The 19215-nt window shown below is 38.3% G+C and overlaps 1 protein-coding gene across 2 annotated transcripts; it reads left to right on the forward strand.

Annotated features, from left to right (window-relative positions):
* Positions 1-1558: 1558 nt before the first annotated feature.
* On the forward strand, positions 1559-18570 carry TNFRSF9 (TNF receptor superfamily member 9). Of its 2 annotated transcripts, none has more exons than XM_011000787.3 (8): positions 1559-1620; positions 2367-2547; positions 3244-3351; positions 3739-3876; positions 4576-4642; positions 5971-6101; positions 6634-6768; positions 17089-18570. In XM_011000787.3, the coding sequence occupies exons 2-8, from the start codon at positions 2433-2435 to the stop codon at positions 17175-17177; spliced, it is 783 nt and encodes a 260-aa protein (XP_010999089.2). In that variant the 5' UTR covers positions 1559-1620; positions 2367-2432; the 3' UTR covers positions 17178-18570. The 2 variants fall into 2 exon arrangements, with proteins under 2 accessions (XP_010999089.2, XP_031319846.1); XM_031463986.2 differs by having other exon boundaries at positions 5971-6059.
* The last annotated feature ends 645 nt before the right edge of the window (positions 18571-19215 follow it).

The following is a 19215-nucleotide window of genomic DNA, read 5'->3' on the forward strand; positions in this document are numbered from 1 at the left end:
AAAAGGAATGAGGTATGGATACATGCTTCATCGTGGAAGAACCTCGAGAATATTATAGTAAGTCAAAGAAGCCCAATACAAAAGGCCAGATGTTGTATGGCTCTGTGTATCTGAAATGTCCAGAACTGGCAAATTCATCAAGACTGAAAGCAGATTAATGGTCACCAGGGGCTTGGAGATGGGGGCAAGGATTGGAGAGTGACTGCTAACAGGTCTGGGGATTCTTTTTGGATGGATGAAAATATTCTGCAATTATATACTGGTGGGGATTGCACAACATGGTGAATATACTAAAATCCAGTGAAATGTACACTTTAAAATTATGACCTTTATGTGAACTCTATCTTTTTTTTTTTTAAAGGCAATTTCAGGTCAGATCCAAGAGGTCCTTGAATACTGGACTCTAGGGTCCCGGCTTTCTTTGGTGGACAACAAGGAGCCCCTGAAAGTTTCTAAGGAGGATGGAGACACAGCACAGTCACGGAGACATGTAACAGGCTTAGCACGTAACAAGTGTTTAATAAACAGTACCTCCCTCCTCCCCATTCTTCATCCCCCAATTCAAGACCAAGCCCCCCTTGGAAAAATAACTTTTTTCTGTTTGGATCTTAATGGGAAACCATCTGTTTTGGTCCAAATCCCTTTGCTCTTAGCAGCCCTGGTTGTCTTCTTGAGGGGCCTTTAGCCACTCACTGCAGGACGCGTTCTTAGCGTCTTGAAAGATTCCTCCTCCTCTTCCTCTTCTCTCTCCTCCTCCTGTTCCTCCTTTTCTTTCTTTCTTTCTTTCTTTTTTTTTTTTTAATTGGAAACAACGGTTTTCTAAAATGCCCTCAGAGATCTCAACTTTACCCAACGGCGTCACCCTGCCATATACAGTCTGTGCTTCCTTTGTCTCCACTTCCCTCCACATCTTCCTCCTCCTCCCCACCTCTCACCTGCTCAGCATGGAGCACAGTCAGAAGGAGCCAGGTCACAGCTGGTTCTAATCCCAGCTCCCGGTCCTGCTGATAATCTGGCTAGACTCATAGCTCAGTGTTCTTATTTGCATAATGTCTTCATCATCATCATCGTCATCATCGTCATCATCATTGTCATATCAACTCCTGGGGTTCTTTTGAGGCTAGGATTCACTAAAGTGCTTATCTGATGCCTAGTACCCCAGCTGCCCTCAATAAATTACAGCGAGCGCATCGCTACTGTGATAGGGTTAAGGGGTTGTGTGTGGCAAGAGCGCTGATGTTTCTTCAGAAGGGGGTTTCATCCCTCAAATCCCAAATATTTTAAGGGCGCGTTGAAAGCTTTGACATGGAGAACTATTTAAGTGACAAAACTTGTTTGCCAAAGTCATCTGAACAACGTCTTAACAGCAGAAGTCTGCTTTTCATTTGAAGTGCGTTATCAAGTGGCGACAGAAGCTCTGGGGGACTTTAAGGTCAGCAAATACCAAGTGAGCTACCTCACAGCGCTGTCTCTGGGGATTTCCCACGAGGTCCCGCCCCCGGCTGAGTCACCACGCTCCCCTCTTTGAGTCTTTGACCTGCAGCCCTCCTTCAGCTGCAGAACCTCACTGCTCTGAAGATCAAGGAGAGGAAAGTTCTCCACCAGCCCTGAGATCTCAAGGTTTGTCAATTTGGGGCAGACGAGATTGGGGGTAGGGGAGGGACTGAATAGGAGTGAGGATGGAACCTTTGGTCCCTTGGTACATTTCTAGATTTTTTTCCCCCTCTAATTTCTAATAACTTTTATTCTATAGCCCATTAAATAAAGATCAAGGACTTGGTCTAGAGAGATTGATTCCTTAGTTCTGTTACTACAGGAGCTTCAAATAAAATAGACAAATATGTGTCTTTTAAGAAAATGTGCGAATGAGTTGAACAGAGAGGTGTTTCAACATTTGGGCAATTAGGTGCTGAAATTCCACCTGCTGTTCAGACAAAAGGGGAGCAGTAGTGATGAGGTGCCTTCTCACTGAGCTGAACTGTTGGATGCCATGGATGGAGTCTCTTTTTAAGGACTGTATTTCCAGGCAGCAAGCAACTGGCGTTGCTGAAATCTGAAGGCTAATGCTAAACATCTATGAAAGTCCCCAAAAGTTCTTGCTATTGTTGTCTCTCCATTTTGGCAAAACATGTTGGAAAGCGCACTGTTAGACTTTGGCACGTCTGCCCAAAGCTATGTGTTTAGTCCTGCTTGTCTGATCATAGAGGTTTCCGTGAATTTGCTACCTTTTCCATGGTATTTCATCATTAATTGTTTCTGAAAAACCCTGAGTATGGTTGTGTGAAATGGTGCAGGTAGTGGCTGTAATGTAGATGATTCTGAAGGGAGAAACCACCTGACTGTTGGAAACGGTTTACCTTTTACAGAGTGGTATTTGTGAAACCAGCTATTTGCATTAAAATTCTTTTGGAGTCGGCGTGGCTAATATATCTATGCAAGATTTCATCATGGGAAGTGGTTACTACAACATAGTGGCTACTGTGCTGTTGGTGCTGAATTTTGAGAGGACAAGATCAACGCAGGATTTCTGTAGTAACTGTTCAGCGGGTAAGGACCAAATTAACATGTGTTGGACCTGTTCTGTTGAAAACATGGTCCAGTCATTCTAGCAGCTGGGGCCATGAGCTCTGTTTCACTGATCTTTTATTCATTCATTTACAAAGACTTCTTGGATGCTGCTTCTTAGCTGTGTGAGCACAGCATTGACACTTACCCTCTTGTGCCCCAGCTTCATCATCTGGGATTGATATAAGAACCTATCTCATAGGATTGCTGGGAGAATCACGTGATGGATGGGCTTAGAACAGTGCACAGCACAGGGAAAGACGTCAGGAAACATTAGCTTTGTATGTAAGAACCAGCAGGGACTAAGGTGACAGGAGGCTTAACAGAGTGAGAAAAGGCAGACTCATTTAAATTTTCGTGTGCCAGTAAAGGACATCGACCTCCTGAATCCAGTCACATTCATCTCCCAGATCAATCAAGAGAAATCATTCTGTTTTCTTCAATAGATAAAGGAAACTATTTTCTCTCTGTTGATTTATTTGTTGCAATATCTATATTTTGTTATTCTTAGTTCTGTGATTATGCTTAGGGAAACCTTGTGAATGGGTAATTTTAAACAGTCAGTGAACAAAATAACGTCTACTGCTGTGGCACCTAGAAAACGGATCTTTGTTTCAAGTGCTGTGGGTAATGACTGTCCATCATCAAGCATGTAAAGGCCTCGCCTATCCTTCTTAGGCACCTTCTGTGGGAAGACCAAGCAGGAGCCCTGCATTCCTTGCCCTTCAAATAGTTTCTCCAGCACAAGTGGACAAAAGGGCTGCGACATATGCAGGAAGTGCGAAGGTAAGATTTAAAAGATGTGTTCTTCATCCAGATGTGTCGGGAAGATAAGCTTTTATTCCCTTGTGTGCTGGTCTCTACTGAGAGTCTTATGTGTCACAGATGCCGATTCCTCTGTCAATAGGCAGGTCCAGTAAAATAATTTATTGTAACAGCAATCAGTTGTGGATTGAGCTTTGTAAATATTAGAGGAAACATTCATTTGACAAGAGAGAATTTTTTAAGTAGCAAAATATAAAAATGTCTTCTGTAGTTATTTTGCAGTAAACTTTATACTGTGAGGTCATTAGGACCGGTAGAAGTAGAGTGAGAATTGTCTTTATTGCAGAATATAAATTTGCTTCCTGGATTTGGGGGTCAAGTGTAATGTAACCCTGGGGGACTTTGTAGGTATTTTCAGGACGAAGAAGGCGTGTTCCCCCACCAGCAATGCAGAGTGTGAGTGTGTGTCAGGATTCCACTGCCAGGGGGCAGGGTGCACCATGTGTGAAGAGGACTGTATTCAAGGTCAAGAATTAACAGAAGAGGGTAGGTTTGCTCTCCTTCAATCTAGTGCAAATTTGTTATCTAAACATACGTCATTAGCTTAGGTCTTGGTCCTTCAAATAGAAAATACAACATGGTAGGGGAGGGATAAATTAGGAGTTTGGGATTAGCAGATACAAACCACTATATATAAAATAGATAAGCAACAAGGCCTTACTGTATAGCACATGGAACTATATTCAATATCTTGTAATAACCTATAATGAAAAAGAATATATATGTACAACTGAATCACTGTGCTGTACACCAGAAACTAACACAACATTGTACAACCTTAAAGTAATAAGTAATGAACCACTGAGTCAAGTATATGATATTTACAAAATTATTAACTAGAAATCCCAGCATTTGTTATTCACCAGAACCATGCATTTTCATACATCCTATACAACACTACAATTAGAATAAAACCTTTAGTCGTATTAGGGTTGCATTTCAAGAAAAACTGTTGACCAATCTGCATAGATTGTATTAAGCTAATGACTTAGTTATGTGATTATGTTTATCACATAATATTCCAGAATTGTTCATCACTAATAAAGTTCACGAGGCATTGTTGAACAAGTGTATAGATTGTATTACATTAATGACTTTATTATTATGGGATCGTGTACATCACGGGGAAAGTTACAAAATTATAAAAATGCTTCCTTTTTATTATTCCTTTCATTTTTACAAAAGGTTGTAAAGATTGTTCTTTCGGGACATTTAATGATCAGAAACATGGCGCCTGTCAACCTTGGACTGAGTATGTATAATTTCTTTCCACTCACAAAGGGTTAACTTTTTTAAGGGCAAAGAATGTTATCATTGATACTGTTTTACACCTAGCAGGTGTAGACATAGAATAATATGCTTCTAGGCAGAATGGAAACGGTATGAGGCAATCATGACTGGATACCCAAAGGGAGCATTTTCTCCAGAAATAATGCCCCAAACAACGAGCTCCGCTTTGCCAGGGGAACTCAGTGACTGTCTGCCCCAGGCAGCCACCGAGCTCCTGCTCACCTTCAGTGCTCAGTGCCGGCACTGACTGTGACACAGAGGAAGGGTAAAACGTTTCCTTCCTTCAGAAATGATGACATGTACTTGGATGAACACGGCCACCATAGGTACTAAAACAGCCAACAGCGCATTTTGTACGCCTTTGTTCTTTTTTCATTTGATTTTCTTACTAGAAAATCACTTTTTTTTTTTAAATCTACAGGGGGAAGGTAGTTAGGTTTACTTATTTATTTTGATGGAGGTACTGGGGATTGAACCCAGGACCTTGTGCACACTAGGCATGCGCTCCACCCCTGAGCTGTACCCTCCCCCTAGAAAATCATTTTTATTACTATTTTACACTTACATTCTTATTATGTTTTACAAAAGTATTAGTTCATAACAGATTGGAAAGTTTTTGTTTTAAAGTCTTTCAACACAAATCGTGCAGAGCAGCGAAGTGAGTCTGCATGGAAAGTGGTATTGAGCTGGGCTACGGAGAATGGCTGTGTTTGGGTTAGGGAAAGGGGCAAGGGGCAAGGCCTAGAACAATGATGACGGCTACCCTGTTTTTTGGGAGTGAATCCAAGCACGGAGAGTCATTTCTCTTAACGACAGTCCTGGGACTTGTATATCTTGCTTTTCAGGTGAGAAAACGGAGGCTTAGAGAGGTTTCCTTACTTGCCCAAGGTCATTCTGCAAAGGGACAGACCCAGGGCTCAAACCCTGGTCTGTTAAATGCCAACACATGATAGGGTTAGGAATTCCCTAGGTTACTGGGAGACTAACCAGGCAACAGCCTAGTGAAATAAGCTGTGATGGGACAGGGCTCCCAGCCTGGGAAGAGAGAAGAGTCCAGGTAGGTAGGTAGTGTAGGAAGAATTGTGGAGAGCCGTGAGAGCCAAGTGAACACTGGAGAAAGCCAGCCAGTCAAGCGGAAGTTTTTCAGAGTACCTTTGCTTTGCCTATGAACTCAAATCCACACATCTTTGTCTCTAGGCTGCTTTACTGGGTGGAGAATGTCAGTCTTTTTAATGAGAATGATGTGTACCTGAATTAATTATTTGAACTCTTTTCATTGAACTGTCTAAGCTGCTCTTTGGATGGGAAGTTGGTACTTGTGAACGGGACGAAGGAAAGTGATGTAGTGTGTGGCCCAACGTCGGCTGACTTCTCTCCAGGTACCCCCTCCACCACCGTGCCTGCCCTTGGGAGAGAGCCAGGTAGCTGGTTTGTTGCTGTTAAATCAAAGTGAATGTATCAAGGCTGTTTTGATTGGTACCTAAATCACTCCAGTATCATGATGTTTTGCATCTCTGCCTACAACAGTCACCTTCAACACTCCTTCCTCATTTTACGCTGGCGTCAAGGGACCCATCCATTTCCCCAGGTGTTTGTTTTTCAGTCTGAGCTCCACAGGAGCAAGCAGAGCAGGGTGGGACTTGATCCAAACAGACACTGCATCTTTGATTATGCCAAGTAAAGGCAATTATAGAGTCCCATTTCTATATGCTAGAAAGGCCAAACCACTTAATTTTTGGAGGCCCCTAGGAAAATTCTTAAGGTTTTTAAAAAAGGTTTTCTTAACAAGCAGCCAAGTTTACAAAGTGAGCTAACTGGAGATGCCCAAGGCGCCTCTTCTCATGGTTACGAGCTTACAAATGCAAATATAAACACACGCAAATATAAACATTTGCAAAAAATGTATTTTTGCCTGAATTTCTCCTTTTGCTCTTTTTTTTTTTCTTTTTTAAGGTCACACCTCCCAGGTCATCATCTTCTTTCTCGCACTGACATCAGCTGCATTGCTGTTCCTGGTGTCCTTTCTGATGCTCCGTTTCTCGGCTGTTAAACAGGGCAGAAAGAAACTCCTGTATATATTCAAACAACGTAAGACAAACATAAACATTTTAGATGTGAGCTTTTTGAGGCTAGGCTTTTTACAGTAGAAAGGAAAAGATGATTTTTTTTTAAGTTACAGAAGCTAAGTTACATGGTGGTTATCAAGAGGGACAGTTTTGCTCCCAAGGGGACATCTGGCAATGTCTGGAGACAGTTCTGGTGGTAACTGTCTAAGGGATACGGAGGGAGTGCTCCTGGCATCTAGTGAGTGGAGGCCAGCGATGCTGTGAAATATCCTATAATGCACAGGACAGCCCCCTCAACAAGGAGTTATCCAGCCCCAAATGTCAGTAGTGCCGAAGGAGAGAAAGCCTGGTGACAGCAGGACATAATCCAAGGGTTCCAGAAAAATGGCCATTTAAGTGCACTGCAGCCTCGGACTGTGTGTGTGTGTGGTGGGGGTGTGACCAGTCAGTTGTGGATACAGGATATTGACAAAGAGGAACCAGAAGATCACGTCTGCCCCATCTAGCACTACGCCTCTGGCTAAGGAACAGCCTTAACCTGAGCTAGACCCACACACACAAGAAGACCTAGAGAACTTGGCGGGAGATGGATTATTCTGACACAGATCTGGATTAAATGAGAAATTTCAGTGATGGATTCCATTCATTAAACAAGATACTATTTCTATAAGGAACTCTGCAAGTGCCTGGCACAGAGTCAACACTCATTAAGCAAAGGCTATTCATATTTATTCGAAAAGGCTTAGATGGGGACAACCTGCAGTATGTCTTCATGGAAGTCAGAACCGTAAGATAACAACTCAGCTTACTAAGAGGGGTTCATATATAGGAGGAGCACTCTGAGCGGTCTGTGATATAACCCAAAACACTGTAGGAAGACGGGAGAGTGTCTCCTGTTGGGCTTTTAAAACTATATGAAGATATAGTAAAGGATTAGTTAGTCTTGTCTACAGATGCAATACACTAACTTGTAGAAAGGTTCTTTTTGAAAACAGTATCTTTTAACATTGTGAAATATAACATACAGAAAAAAAAAAACGTATACATGTCAAGTGTAACAGATCTTAAAGTGAACACCTGTGTAACTCTACCCAGGTCAAGAAATAGAACAGTGTCTGCCCCCCCGGAAGCCTTTCTTGTGCTCCTTCCAGATGAAAACCTCCCTCCCCACTCGTGCTAACCACATCTAGATTTTAATGGTGTTCACTTCCTTGCTCTTATTTATAGTTTTGCTGCCTAAGAACATGGTTTAATTTGGCTGCCTGTGAACTTCATACAAGTGGAATCACACTGTGTCTATTCTGTATTTTCCCTCCCTTTTTCACGCAACATTTGATCTTTGTGATTTACCCACATGTTGCATTTATCTTGTGTTGGATATTCTTCTGTTGAATGACTATATCATAGGTTTGTTTATCCATTCTAATATTCACAGACACTTGGGTTGTTTCCAGTTTGGGGCTGTTACAAACAAGGATATTTGAATATTTTTGTCTGTGTATCTCAGTACGTATAAGCACGTCTTTTCTTTTCCTCCCCTCCCCTCCCCTCCCCTCCCCTCCTCTCCCCTCCCCTCCTCTCTTTTCTTCTCTTCTTTTCTTTGTTACCTAGGAATAAAATTGCTGGAATATGAGGAATGTGTATCTTGGTTCTTAGTACTAGATACACCAAACTGTCTTCCAGAATGGTAGGACCCCGTTTACCTTTTCCCAGCAGCAGATTAGAGTTCTTTTTGCTCCAATCCCTGCTGACACTAAGTATTGGACTTAATTTTCTATCTGTTTGGTGGATGTGTAAGTAGTATCTCATGGTTTTAATTTGCATGTCCCCGATCACTGGTGAGATTAGACATCTTTTCATGTTCTACTGGTCATTTGGATTTCTTCTTTTGCAAAGTGCCTGATCTTTTGAGCATTTTCCCATTGGGTTGTTTGTCCTTTCCTTATTAATCTATAGGAATTTTTTAGTCTACTCTTTATGTGCTGCAAATGTATTTTCCCACTCTGTGGTTTGTTCTTCGATTCTCTTTTTGAGGTCTAAACCTGTGATTTAAACCTCTAAGCGCTCACTAAAACCTCTGAGTTCAACAACTAACCTCCTGGCTTCACCCCGCACTACAATAAAGGTCTTTATAAGATGATTTACAAAGGCATTTATGAGTAATTAGTGAGTTTCAATGGAACTAAAGTCCATTTTAAAAATTTTAGGTTATTTTTCAATACTTTCTATTTTGAAATAATTGTAGACTCACAGGAAGTTGTAAAGACAGTACAGAAAATTCTCATGTGCCATTCATGAGGTTCTATTTTATACAACTGCAATACAGTATCAAAATCGGGCTATTGACAATGGCACATTGTGTGTATTTAATTGTACGTCATTTTGTCACGTGAGTAAATTGGTGTAAGCACCAACACAGTCAAAATACAGAACTATTCCATCACCTCAAAGATCTCCCTTCTGCTAGTCCTTTAGATTCTCATCCAGTCCCTCTCCCCCACCATTCCCAACCCCTGGTAACTATGGATCTGTTTGGGATGATAAACGTGCAACCTTTGAAGACTGGCTTTTTTGCTTAGCTTAATGCCACTGAGATCCATCTGAGTAGTTGTTGTTTCAATAGTTCACCTTTTTTTTTTTAAATTATTAACTAGTATTTCGTGGTGTGGCTGTACCACATTTCGCTTGACCATTCACCTACTGAGAGATGTTTTGGTTGTTTCCAGTTTTTGACCATGACATTAGAGCTGCTATGAATAATCCTGTACAGGTCTTGGGTGGACATAAGTTTTTGTAGCTCTATGATAAATGCCCAGGAAGGCAGATACTGGGTTGTAAATATATGTTTAGTTTTTTTTTTTTTAAAGAAACTGCTAAATTATTTTCCAGAGGAGCTAACATTTCACCAGCAATGTATGAGAAATCCAGTTTCTCCTCATCCTTACCAGCATTTTGTATTGTCCCAATTTTAAGTTTCAGCTCTTCTAATAGTTGTGTGGTGATATCTCATTATGGTCTTAAGTTGTCTTTCCCTAAAGGTTGATCATCTTTTCGGGGTCTCATTTTCTATGTGCATATCTTCTTCAGTGAAATGTTACTTCACATCTTTTGCCCATTTTCTGATTGAATGCTTTGTTTTACTGCTCACATTAGAATATTCTTTTTATCTCCCAGACACGAACCCTTTGTCAGATATGAAATTTGTAAGTATTTTCTCCCAGTCTGTGGCTTGCATTTTCATCCTCTTCACATGGTCTTCTGCAGAGAAAAAGCCTGTAATTTTAATGAAGCCCAATTGGCCAATTTAAAAAATCTATGGAATCATATCTAAGAATTCTTCCCCAAGTCCTAGGTCCCAAAGATTTAGGCTTTCTGCTACGTTATCTTCTAAATATTTTACCTTTATCTATGTTTCATTTTTAGTTAAGTTTTGTATAAGATGTAAGAGGTTTAGATCAAGTTTTTTTTTTTTTGGCTTATGAGTGTCCAATGGCTTCACCATCATAATATCGAAAAGATGATCCTTCCTCCAGTGAATTGCTTTTGCACTTTTGTCAAAAATCAGTTGGTCATACTTGCATGAGAGCTATTTTTGGTTTCTCTCTTCTGTTCCACTGATTGATATGTTTTTCCTTCTGCCAATACCACACAGTCTTGGTTATTGTAACTGTAAAACAAGTCTTGAAATTGGATAGAGGGTATTGTGTTTCCTTCCACTTTAGTTTTTTTCAAAATTGTTTTAGCTATTATAGTTCCTTTGCGTTTCCATATAAATTTTAGGACAATTTTATCTCTATCTGTAAAAAGTCAGCTGGGATTCTGATAGAAATTGTGTTAAATCTACATATCAATTTGGGGAGAATTAAAATCTTTACTATGTTAAGTATTCTAATCCATGAACTCTAATCCATGAATACAGTATGTATCTGCATTTCTGTGTATTTTCTTTGATTTATTTTATCAGCATTTTGTAGTTTTCAGCATTCAAGTCCTGCACATGTTTTATTAAATTTAGGCCTTAGTATTTAAATCTAACAATTGCAAGTAATATTGTATCTTAAATTTTGGTTTTGACATGTTCATTGCTAATATATAGAAATACAATTGGCTTTTGTAGATTGATTTTGTATATCCTGTGATTTTTCTGAACTCATTTACTAGTTCTAGGGTATTTTGTAGATTCCTTGGAATTTTCTACATAGACCATAGGGTCATCTGAAAATAGGGACAGTTTTATTTTTTCCTTTCCAATCTGTATGCCTTTTATTTCTTTTTCTTGTCTTATTGTGCTGGCTAGAATGTCCAGTACTATGTTGAATGCGAGTGGTGGGAGTGAATGTCCTTGCCTTGCTTCTGATCCTAGGGGGAAAGCGTTCAGTCTTTCGCCAGTAATGTGATGTGAGCTGGAGATTTTAGCAGATATTCTTTACCAACTTGAGAAAGTTCCTCTACTTCTAGTGTTCTAAAGATTTTTTTTTTTAACACGAATGAGTGTTACATTTTGTCAGATGCTTTTTCCACAGCAATTCATTTGATTCTGTGATTTTTATAATTTATAAATTATATAGATTATATAAATTATAATAGATTAAATTATATAGATTCATTTTTGAATGTCAAACTCACCTTGCATCCCTGGACTAAACTCCACTTGGTCACAGTATGTAATTATTTTTATATATTGCTCAGTTCTTTCTGCTAATATCTTGTTAAGAATTTTTGCAACTCTAATCATGAGGGACGTTAGTCTGTGGGTTCCTTTTTTAGTACTGTCTTTGGTTTTGGTATCAGGGTAATATTGAATCCCTCAAGTGAGCGGGGACATGTTCTGTCTTCTATTTTCTGGAGAAGATTGTGTAGAATTGGTGTTAATTCTCCTTTAAATAGCTTACAGAATGATCTAGTGAAATTATCTGGGCCTGGAGATTTCTTTTCGGAGCTCTTCAATCACAAATTCAATTTCCTTAATAATTATAGGAATATTCAAATTATTTGATTCATATTGAGTGAACTGTGGTAGTTCACATTTTTTGAGGACTTGGTCCATTTTAGCTAAGTCGTCAAATATATGTGTTTTTATTTATACTATTCCCTTAGTATCCTTTTATGCCTTTTGTTGTATGTAGGTCTGTAGTGATATCATCTACTGATGTTGGTAATGTGTGTCTTCTCTTTTTTTTTTTTCTGAATCAGTCTTGGTAAAGATTTGTCAATTTTATTGATCTTTTCAAAGAACCAGCTCTTTGTTTCATTAATTTTCTCTATTGTTTTTCTGTTTTTGATTTCACTAATTTCTGCTTTTACCTTTATTATTTCCTTTCTTCTACTTGCTTTGGATTTATTTTGTTCTTTTTCTATTCTAGTGGAAGCTTATGTTATTGGTTTGAGACTTTTCCTTTTTCTAATGTAAGAATTTCACATTATAAATTTCCTTCTCAATACTGAATGTGTCCACATATTTTGATACGTTGTTTTTCCATTTTCATTCAGTTCAATGTATGTTTTTTGTATTTCCCTTGAGACTTCCTCTTTAAACCATTGATTATTTAAAAGACTTTTTTTAGTTTTAGTTTAGTGTTTTAAGTTTTTAAGTATTTGGTTTCCAATATTTGATTTTCCTGTTTTCTTTCTGTTGTTGACATCTATTTTATTTTATTTTATTTTTTAATTTAATTGAAGTACAGTCAGTTACAATGTGTCAATTTCTAGCATACAACACAATGTCCCAGTCATGGGTATATATACATATATTTGTTTTCATATTTTATTTCATTAAAGGCTATTACAAGATACTGAATATGGTTCCCTGTGCTATACAGAAGAAACTGTTTTTAAAAATCTATTTTTATATATAGTGGCTAACATTTGCAAATCTCAAACTCCCAAATTTATCCCTTCCCACCCCCTTTCCCCCGGTAACCATAAGATTGTTTATTATGTCTGCAACTCTTTCTGTTTTGTAGATGAGTTCATTAGTGTCCTTTTTTCCTTCTTATTTAGATTTCACATATGAGTGATAAATGGTATTTTTATTTTCCTTTCTGGCTTACTTCACTTAGAATGATGGTCTCCAGGTCCATCCATGTTGCTGCAAATGGCTTTGTTTTATTTTTTTATGGCTGAGTAGTATTCTGTTGTATAAATACACCACAATTTCTTTATCCAGTCATCTGTGGATGGACATTTAGGTTACTTCCATGTCTTGGCTATTGTAAATAGTGCTGCTATGAACATTGGGGTGCATGTATCTTTTCAAATAGAGTTTCCTTTGGATATATGCCCAGGAGAAGAATTGCTGAATCATATGGTAAGTCTATTTTTAGTTTTTTTGAGGAATCCCCATACTATTTCCCATAATGCCTGCACCAAAGATGTCTATTTTAATTCCAGTATAGTAAGAGGACACACTAGGTATGATTTCAGTTCTTTTAAATTGGTTGAGGTTTGGTTCATGGTCCAAGTTATGATCTATCTTGGTCTATGTTCTATAGACACTTGAAAAGAATGTATATTCTTCTGATGGGTGGAGTGTTCTATAAATACTGATTTGATCCTGTTGATTGATGATGTTGTTGAGTTCTTCTAAATCTTTGCTGATTTCCTGTCAAGTTGTTCTATCTAGTCTTGGGAGATGGCCATTTAATTCTTCAGATATAATTGTGGCTTTATATATTTCCCTTTTCAGTTTTATCAGTTTTTGCTTCACCTATTTTGCAACTCTGTTGTTTGTTGTATACGTATTTAGTATTTCCATGTATTCTAGGTGACCTGACTCTTTTATAATTATGTCCCTCTCTGTGATAGGTAATTTCTTTTGCTCTGAAGTCTATTTGATAGTAATGTAGCCACTCTTCCTTTTTTTAAATTAATATTTATGTGGTATATCTTTTTGCATCCTTTTACTTTCAACCTTGCTACATTTTTATATTTGAATTGAATTTCTTATAGACAACATAGTGTGGTCACACTACTAATCTCTGTCTTTTAATTGGTATATTTAATGTAATTATTTGTATGTTAGGGCTTAAGATGTTATTTTATTTTTTGTTTTCTGTTTGTTTTCTCTTACTTTTAGTTCTCTGTTTTCTTTTTTCTGTGTTCCTGTGGATTACTTGAAGATTTTTTAAAATTTCATTTTTATTTGTCTATATATATTTTTTAGTGTATCTCTTTGTATAGCTCTTGTAGTGGTTGCTGTTAGTATTACACATAACTTATCAAGTCTACTGGTATCAACATTTTAATGATTTGAATGAAGTATAGAAATTTCACCTCCCTTTATATACTTTTAACCTCCTCAAATTTGTACTATACTTGTTTTAAATATTTCCACTACATATTTTGAGAACCATATTAGACAGTATATTTTTGCTTTGATCATCAAACATAATTTAAAAATGCAAAAGAAGGAAAGTCCATTGTATTTACCCATCTATTTGCTCATTCTGTTGTTCTTTCTTCTTTCTTGATGGTTCAAGATTCATTCTTTAATCATTTATCTTCTGTTTAGAGAACTTCCTCTAGTCATTCTTTTAGGGTAGCTTTTCTGGTGACAAAGTGTCTTAGTTTTCTTTTGTCTGAGAATTTCTTAATTTCCCCTCATTCCTAGAAGATATTTTCACTGGGTGTAGAATTTGGGGTTGAGAGTTGTTTTCTTTCAGCACTTGAAACATGTTGTGCCACTTCTTCTGGCCTACATGGTTTCTGATAAGAAATTCCCTGTCATTCAATTTGTTTTTTCCCTGAAGTAATATGTTGCTTCTCTCTGTCTGCCTTCAAGATTTCTCTCTCTCTCTTTCTTTCTTTCCTTCCTTCCTTCCTTCCTCTCTTTCTTCCTCTTTCTTTCTTTCTCTCTTTCTCTCTTTCTCTCTTTCTCTCTTTCTCTCTTTCTCTCTTTCTCTCTTTCTTTCTTTCTTTCTTTCTTTCTTTCTTTCTTTCTTTCTTTCTTTCTTTCTTTCTTTCTTTCTTTCTTTCTTTCTTTCTTCTCTTCCTTCCTTCCTTCCTTCCTTCCTTCCTTCCTTCCTTCCTTCCTTCCTTTCTTGTCTTTTATTTTCAGAACTTAAACTAAGATGTGTCTTTTTTTTTTTTTTGTACTACAGTGTGTCTTGATGTGGATTTCTTAGGAGTATCCTGTTTAGGATTTACTCAGCTTCCTGAATCTCTAGGTTTATGCCTTTTACCAAATTTGGGAAATTTTCAGCCATTATTTCTTCAAATACTTTTTCAGCCCTACTCTTTTTCTCTTCTTCTTTGCAGACTCCAATGACATGAATATTAGGTATTTTGCTGTAAGCCCACATGTCCCTGAGGTTTTGTTCAATTTTTTCCCCAGTATTTTCTCTCTGTTGTCCAGATTGGGTAAGAAGTCTTTCCTTTGTCCTCTCCACTCTTATGCTGAGCCCATTCACTTATTTTTAAACTTTTTCAGTTCTAAAATTGCAACCTGATTCTTTTATTTTTTAATCTCCTATTTATTTCTCATTTGTTTCAAATACGTTCCCAGTTGCTTAGTGAACCATCTTTATGGTGGCTGCTCTAAAGTCCTCGCCACATCATTACAACATTTGTATCATCTAGATGCCAGGATCTGCTGTCTTTTCATAGTCACATTAAGATCTTCCTGATTCTTAGAATGACAAATGATTTTTGATCGAAACCTAAACATTTTGGATATGATGTTATCAGACTTTGGATATAATTGACAGCTTGTATTTGTTCAGGCTCCCCCTAACACCACTCCAGCAAAGGAGGGAGGATGCTGCCAGATGAGGGTGGAAGTCCAGGTTCTGCACTAGACCCCCTGGGGGTGAGGGGTTCCTGTTATTGCTAGACATGTGTCGGATTTCAGGCTCCCCACTAAGCCTCCATTGATATTACCCTGGCTGGGTTGAGGAAACGTACTTTGTTACTGCTCTCCACGTGGTTTCCACTGACATCGACTAGGGGTGGGATGAGGGTGGTAGTGCTGAGTGGTGGTGAAGTCCTAGCCTTCCACTAGGCCTCCTCTGACTACCCTGGTGAGGATGGAGAGATGAACCTTGACAGAGCTTAAGGGTACAAGTCTAGGCTCTCTACTGCATCTTTAGTGGTGGGCTTGAGTGTGAGGCCACAATTTTTTCTGTGGTGTTTTGCTAGACTAGAGTGATGATTATCTAAACCTCTTCAGTCTTGTTACTGATCCTTTCCTGTTTTCACAGCTAGAGAAAGCTGGGGTTTCTTAGGGCATTTTTTAAAATTAGTCTACACCCCATTGGTATTTCTAGGTTGCTGACTTCTCCAGTTCCCAGTCTGAGGCATAGAAAGCAGAAAGAATACTCAGGGAATCCAAGGCCATATTTTCCCTTGGGTTCCAAGATCCTTAGCTGGTCTGCTCTCTTGCCACCTTTCAGATTCTTCTTACGTTTGTTACATATACAATATCGAGAGTTTTCAGCAATACTTATCAGGAAGAATAGGAAAAAACGTGACTCCTCTATCTTTCTTGAAGCAGACTTACATTTTAAAATTAAACTTTCATGCTATTTCAAAAGAGAAAAGACATCTCATCAGTAGTTCTGAATGTCTTGCCACTTTTTCATAAGTTCTTGGAGATGGTATGCTTCTTGGGTTTTGGTTATTTTTTGTTTTTTATAGTAACAAGCATGTAGAATTGGGGTAGGGATTTTTTCTTTCTCAGGCTATAAAATACATCTGATTAGTATATATACATATTTACTGGTGGGCTTGGATGTAGGGCCACAGTTATACCTGTGTGTGTATATATATGTATCATTTAATATGCTTTTTAGGATTGAAAGTCTCTCAGCAGTAACACAAATACTTTACAATAACATGTAAACAAAACCCCAGGAGCTGGTGCTGTCCTTATGAATTGTCAGTTCTTTACTTCCTAGTTGATGGAAGTAGTGGGTGTATCTTTAACATCTCAGTGCCGTAAGCATTTCATTCAAAAGAAACCATCTGAAATGTAATCTACGTAATCCTCAAGACTCGAACACGTGCTGCTGGATTGAAACTACTGTTATGTTTGGCACATGACTAATTTTATGCTATAGTGATTCATGCTCAAGATTGTTTTCAGCCTTTGGAGAAGATCAAGAAACTAGTTTTTCAGGACCAACAAAAAAGCATTTGGTAAAAAGCAAAAAAAAAAAAAAAAAAAAAACCCTTAAATAATCCTGAAAAAAAATTTTTATACTTGCTGTTACCTCTCATGCTGATGAGTTTGTCGAAATTAAAGTTGAGAATATTAGAGATGTTCTGCAAATGTGACTTATGGAAAGTGATTGCTAAATGAGTAAATCAGACAACAAAAGATAACTGTCTTCTAATTACTTTTTAGCGTTTATGAGACCAGTACAAACAGCCCAAGAGGAAGATGCCTGCAGTTGTCGATTTCCAGAAGAAGAAGAAGGAGAATGTGAACTATGAAGTGGAAACCCAAGGAGGGGCTGGGACTCTCCTGAGAAAAGTCACAGGAGAAATACAAGGGCTCCCACTATCATATCTTTCTAAATTCAAAAACGTCATCCCAGATAATACCCAAGATTACCTCAACAGGTTTCTTCTAACTGCTCATGAGTTGGCCTTTAAAAATGTATCACTTTTAACAGAACGGAAGAATGGGACAGAACTGGTGGTTAAAGGTGCATTTTCTGGATACTGCTTAAGAGGTTTGCACTAGTTTTTTGAAATCCAAAGAAAAATTTATTTTAAATTTAATCACAGGCCAATGATGCAGCTAAAATTATAGTCAAAGTCAATTCTATTTTTTGGGGGGGGGTGCTAATATGATATAGGGCAGTGAGCCATAGTTGCAGGGAATATCCCCAACCGAATTTTCCATGGGTTCAGTCTTTCAGCACAATGACACCCTCACACTGTCAGGGGACAATGAGGACAGTTGTCATCATCGTCCAGGTTTGGGGTCAAGAGCAAAAAACAAAACAAAAAAAAAACCAACAAAAACAAAAACAAAAACAAAACAAAACAAATGAACAAAAATCTCAGACCTTGAAGAAGAGTTTTGGGGAAAAAAGAGTCACATGTCCCCCCATATTTTGTGGTCCTCTCCACTCTCACATCTTTTGCCTTTGTCCTCCTCCCCTCTGAGCCAGGGCATGCTTTTTTATTCTTAAAAACTTTAACAATAACGTCTGATATACATAAATTAATACGTGAAACAGGAGTGAAGATCCACCAACTCAGAGCCCAACCGGAGCACTTACAGCAGGAGTCGCCAAACTCCCACAGGTCAAGTCTGAGCTGCCTTTGTGTGGCTGATGAGCTCAGAATGGTTTTACGCATTTTAAATAGTTAAAAATAAATCGAAATAAGAATAGTATCTCATGACACGAAAAATTCTATGAAACTCAAATTTTAGAGTCTATAAATAGTTTTTTTGGAGCACACAGCCACCCTCAGGCCGGCCTTGGCATTACAACGGTAGAGTTGAGCATCTGGGACAGACTATGTGGCCCACAAAGCTTAGAATATTTAGTAACTGACCCTTTATGGAGTCAAAGTCAGGGTCAGAGCAGCCGTCTGTGCACTGCCTCCCTCCCACATCTCCTGCCTACCTCCCCACCCCAAGCCCAGACAATGATTCTCAGGAATGTCGAGTCTATCAGTCCCTTGCTTAAAAAAAATCATTTATCCTATAGATATGTATGCCACAAAAAAACTTTTATTTAGTTTTGTTTGTTTCTGAGCTTTATGAAAACGGTTCTGTGCCTGTGGAGACTTATTGTGCTTTAATCGCTCAAAAGTATATTTATAAGACTCATTTATGTTATTGTGTGTAGCTAGAATGCATTCATTTTGACTGCTGTATAGTTTTACAAATATACTATTTTTTTTTATTAAAGTATAGTTGATTTACAATGTTGTGTTAGTTTCCGGTGCACAACATAGTGATTCAGCTCTCCATGTGTATGTATATATTCTTTCTCAAATTCTTTTTCATTATAGGTTATTACAAGATATTGAATACAGTGCCCTGTGCTCTGTAGTAGGACTTTGCTTATCTATTTCAAAACACACCATCACTTATCAGTCCATTCGGAACCAGAGGACATTTCAGTTGCTTCCAAGTGCTTTGCAATTATGGACAATGTTGCTATGAATGTTCTTTTTTTTATATGTTTCTCATTTAAGAGTGTTTCTAAGGAAACTTCTTTAGAGTGAAACTTCTAGGTCTTAGGGTATGTGAATGCTCAAATTTATGAGCTAGTCCCCGTATCAGTAAGGATATATTAAATTATGCGGAAAACAAATGACACCCCGCCTCACCCTGAATCTTAATGGATGACAACAAAACAACAGAGGTGCATTTCTGGCTGTCACTGCATGCCCACTGCAGGCTGGCTGTGGCTCTGCCCTGTGTCACTCCACACTGGGATTTGGGTGGAGGGAGCAGCTTCTACTTGGTCATCTTGTTGCAAAGGACTACATACAGGTCACTTTGCTT

This window comes from Camelus dromedarius, chromosome 14, assembly GCF_036321535.1.
Source record: "Camelus dromedarius isolate mCamDro1 chromosome 14, mCamDro1.pat, whole genome shotgun sequence".
Taxonomy (NCBI): Eukaryota; Metazoa; Chordata; class Mammalia; order Artiodactyla; family Camelidae; genus Camelus; species Camelus dromedarius.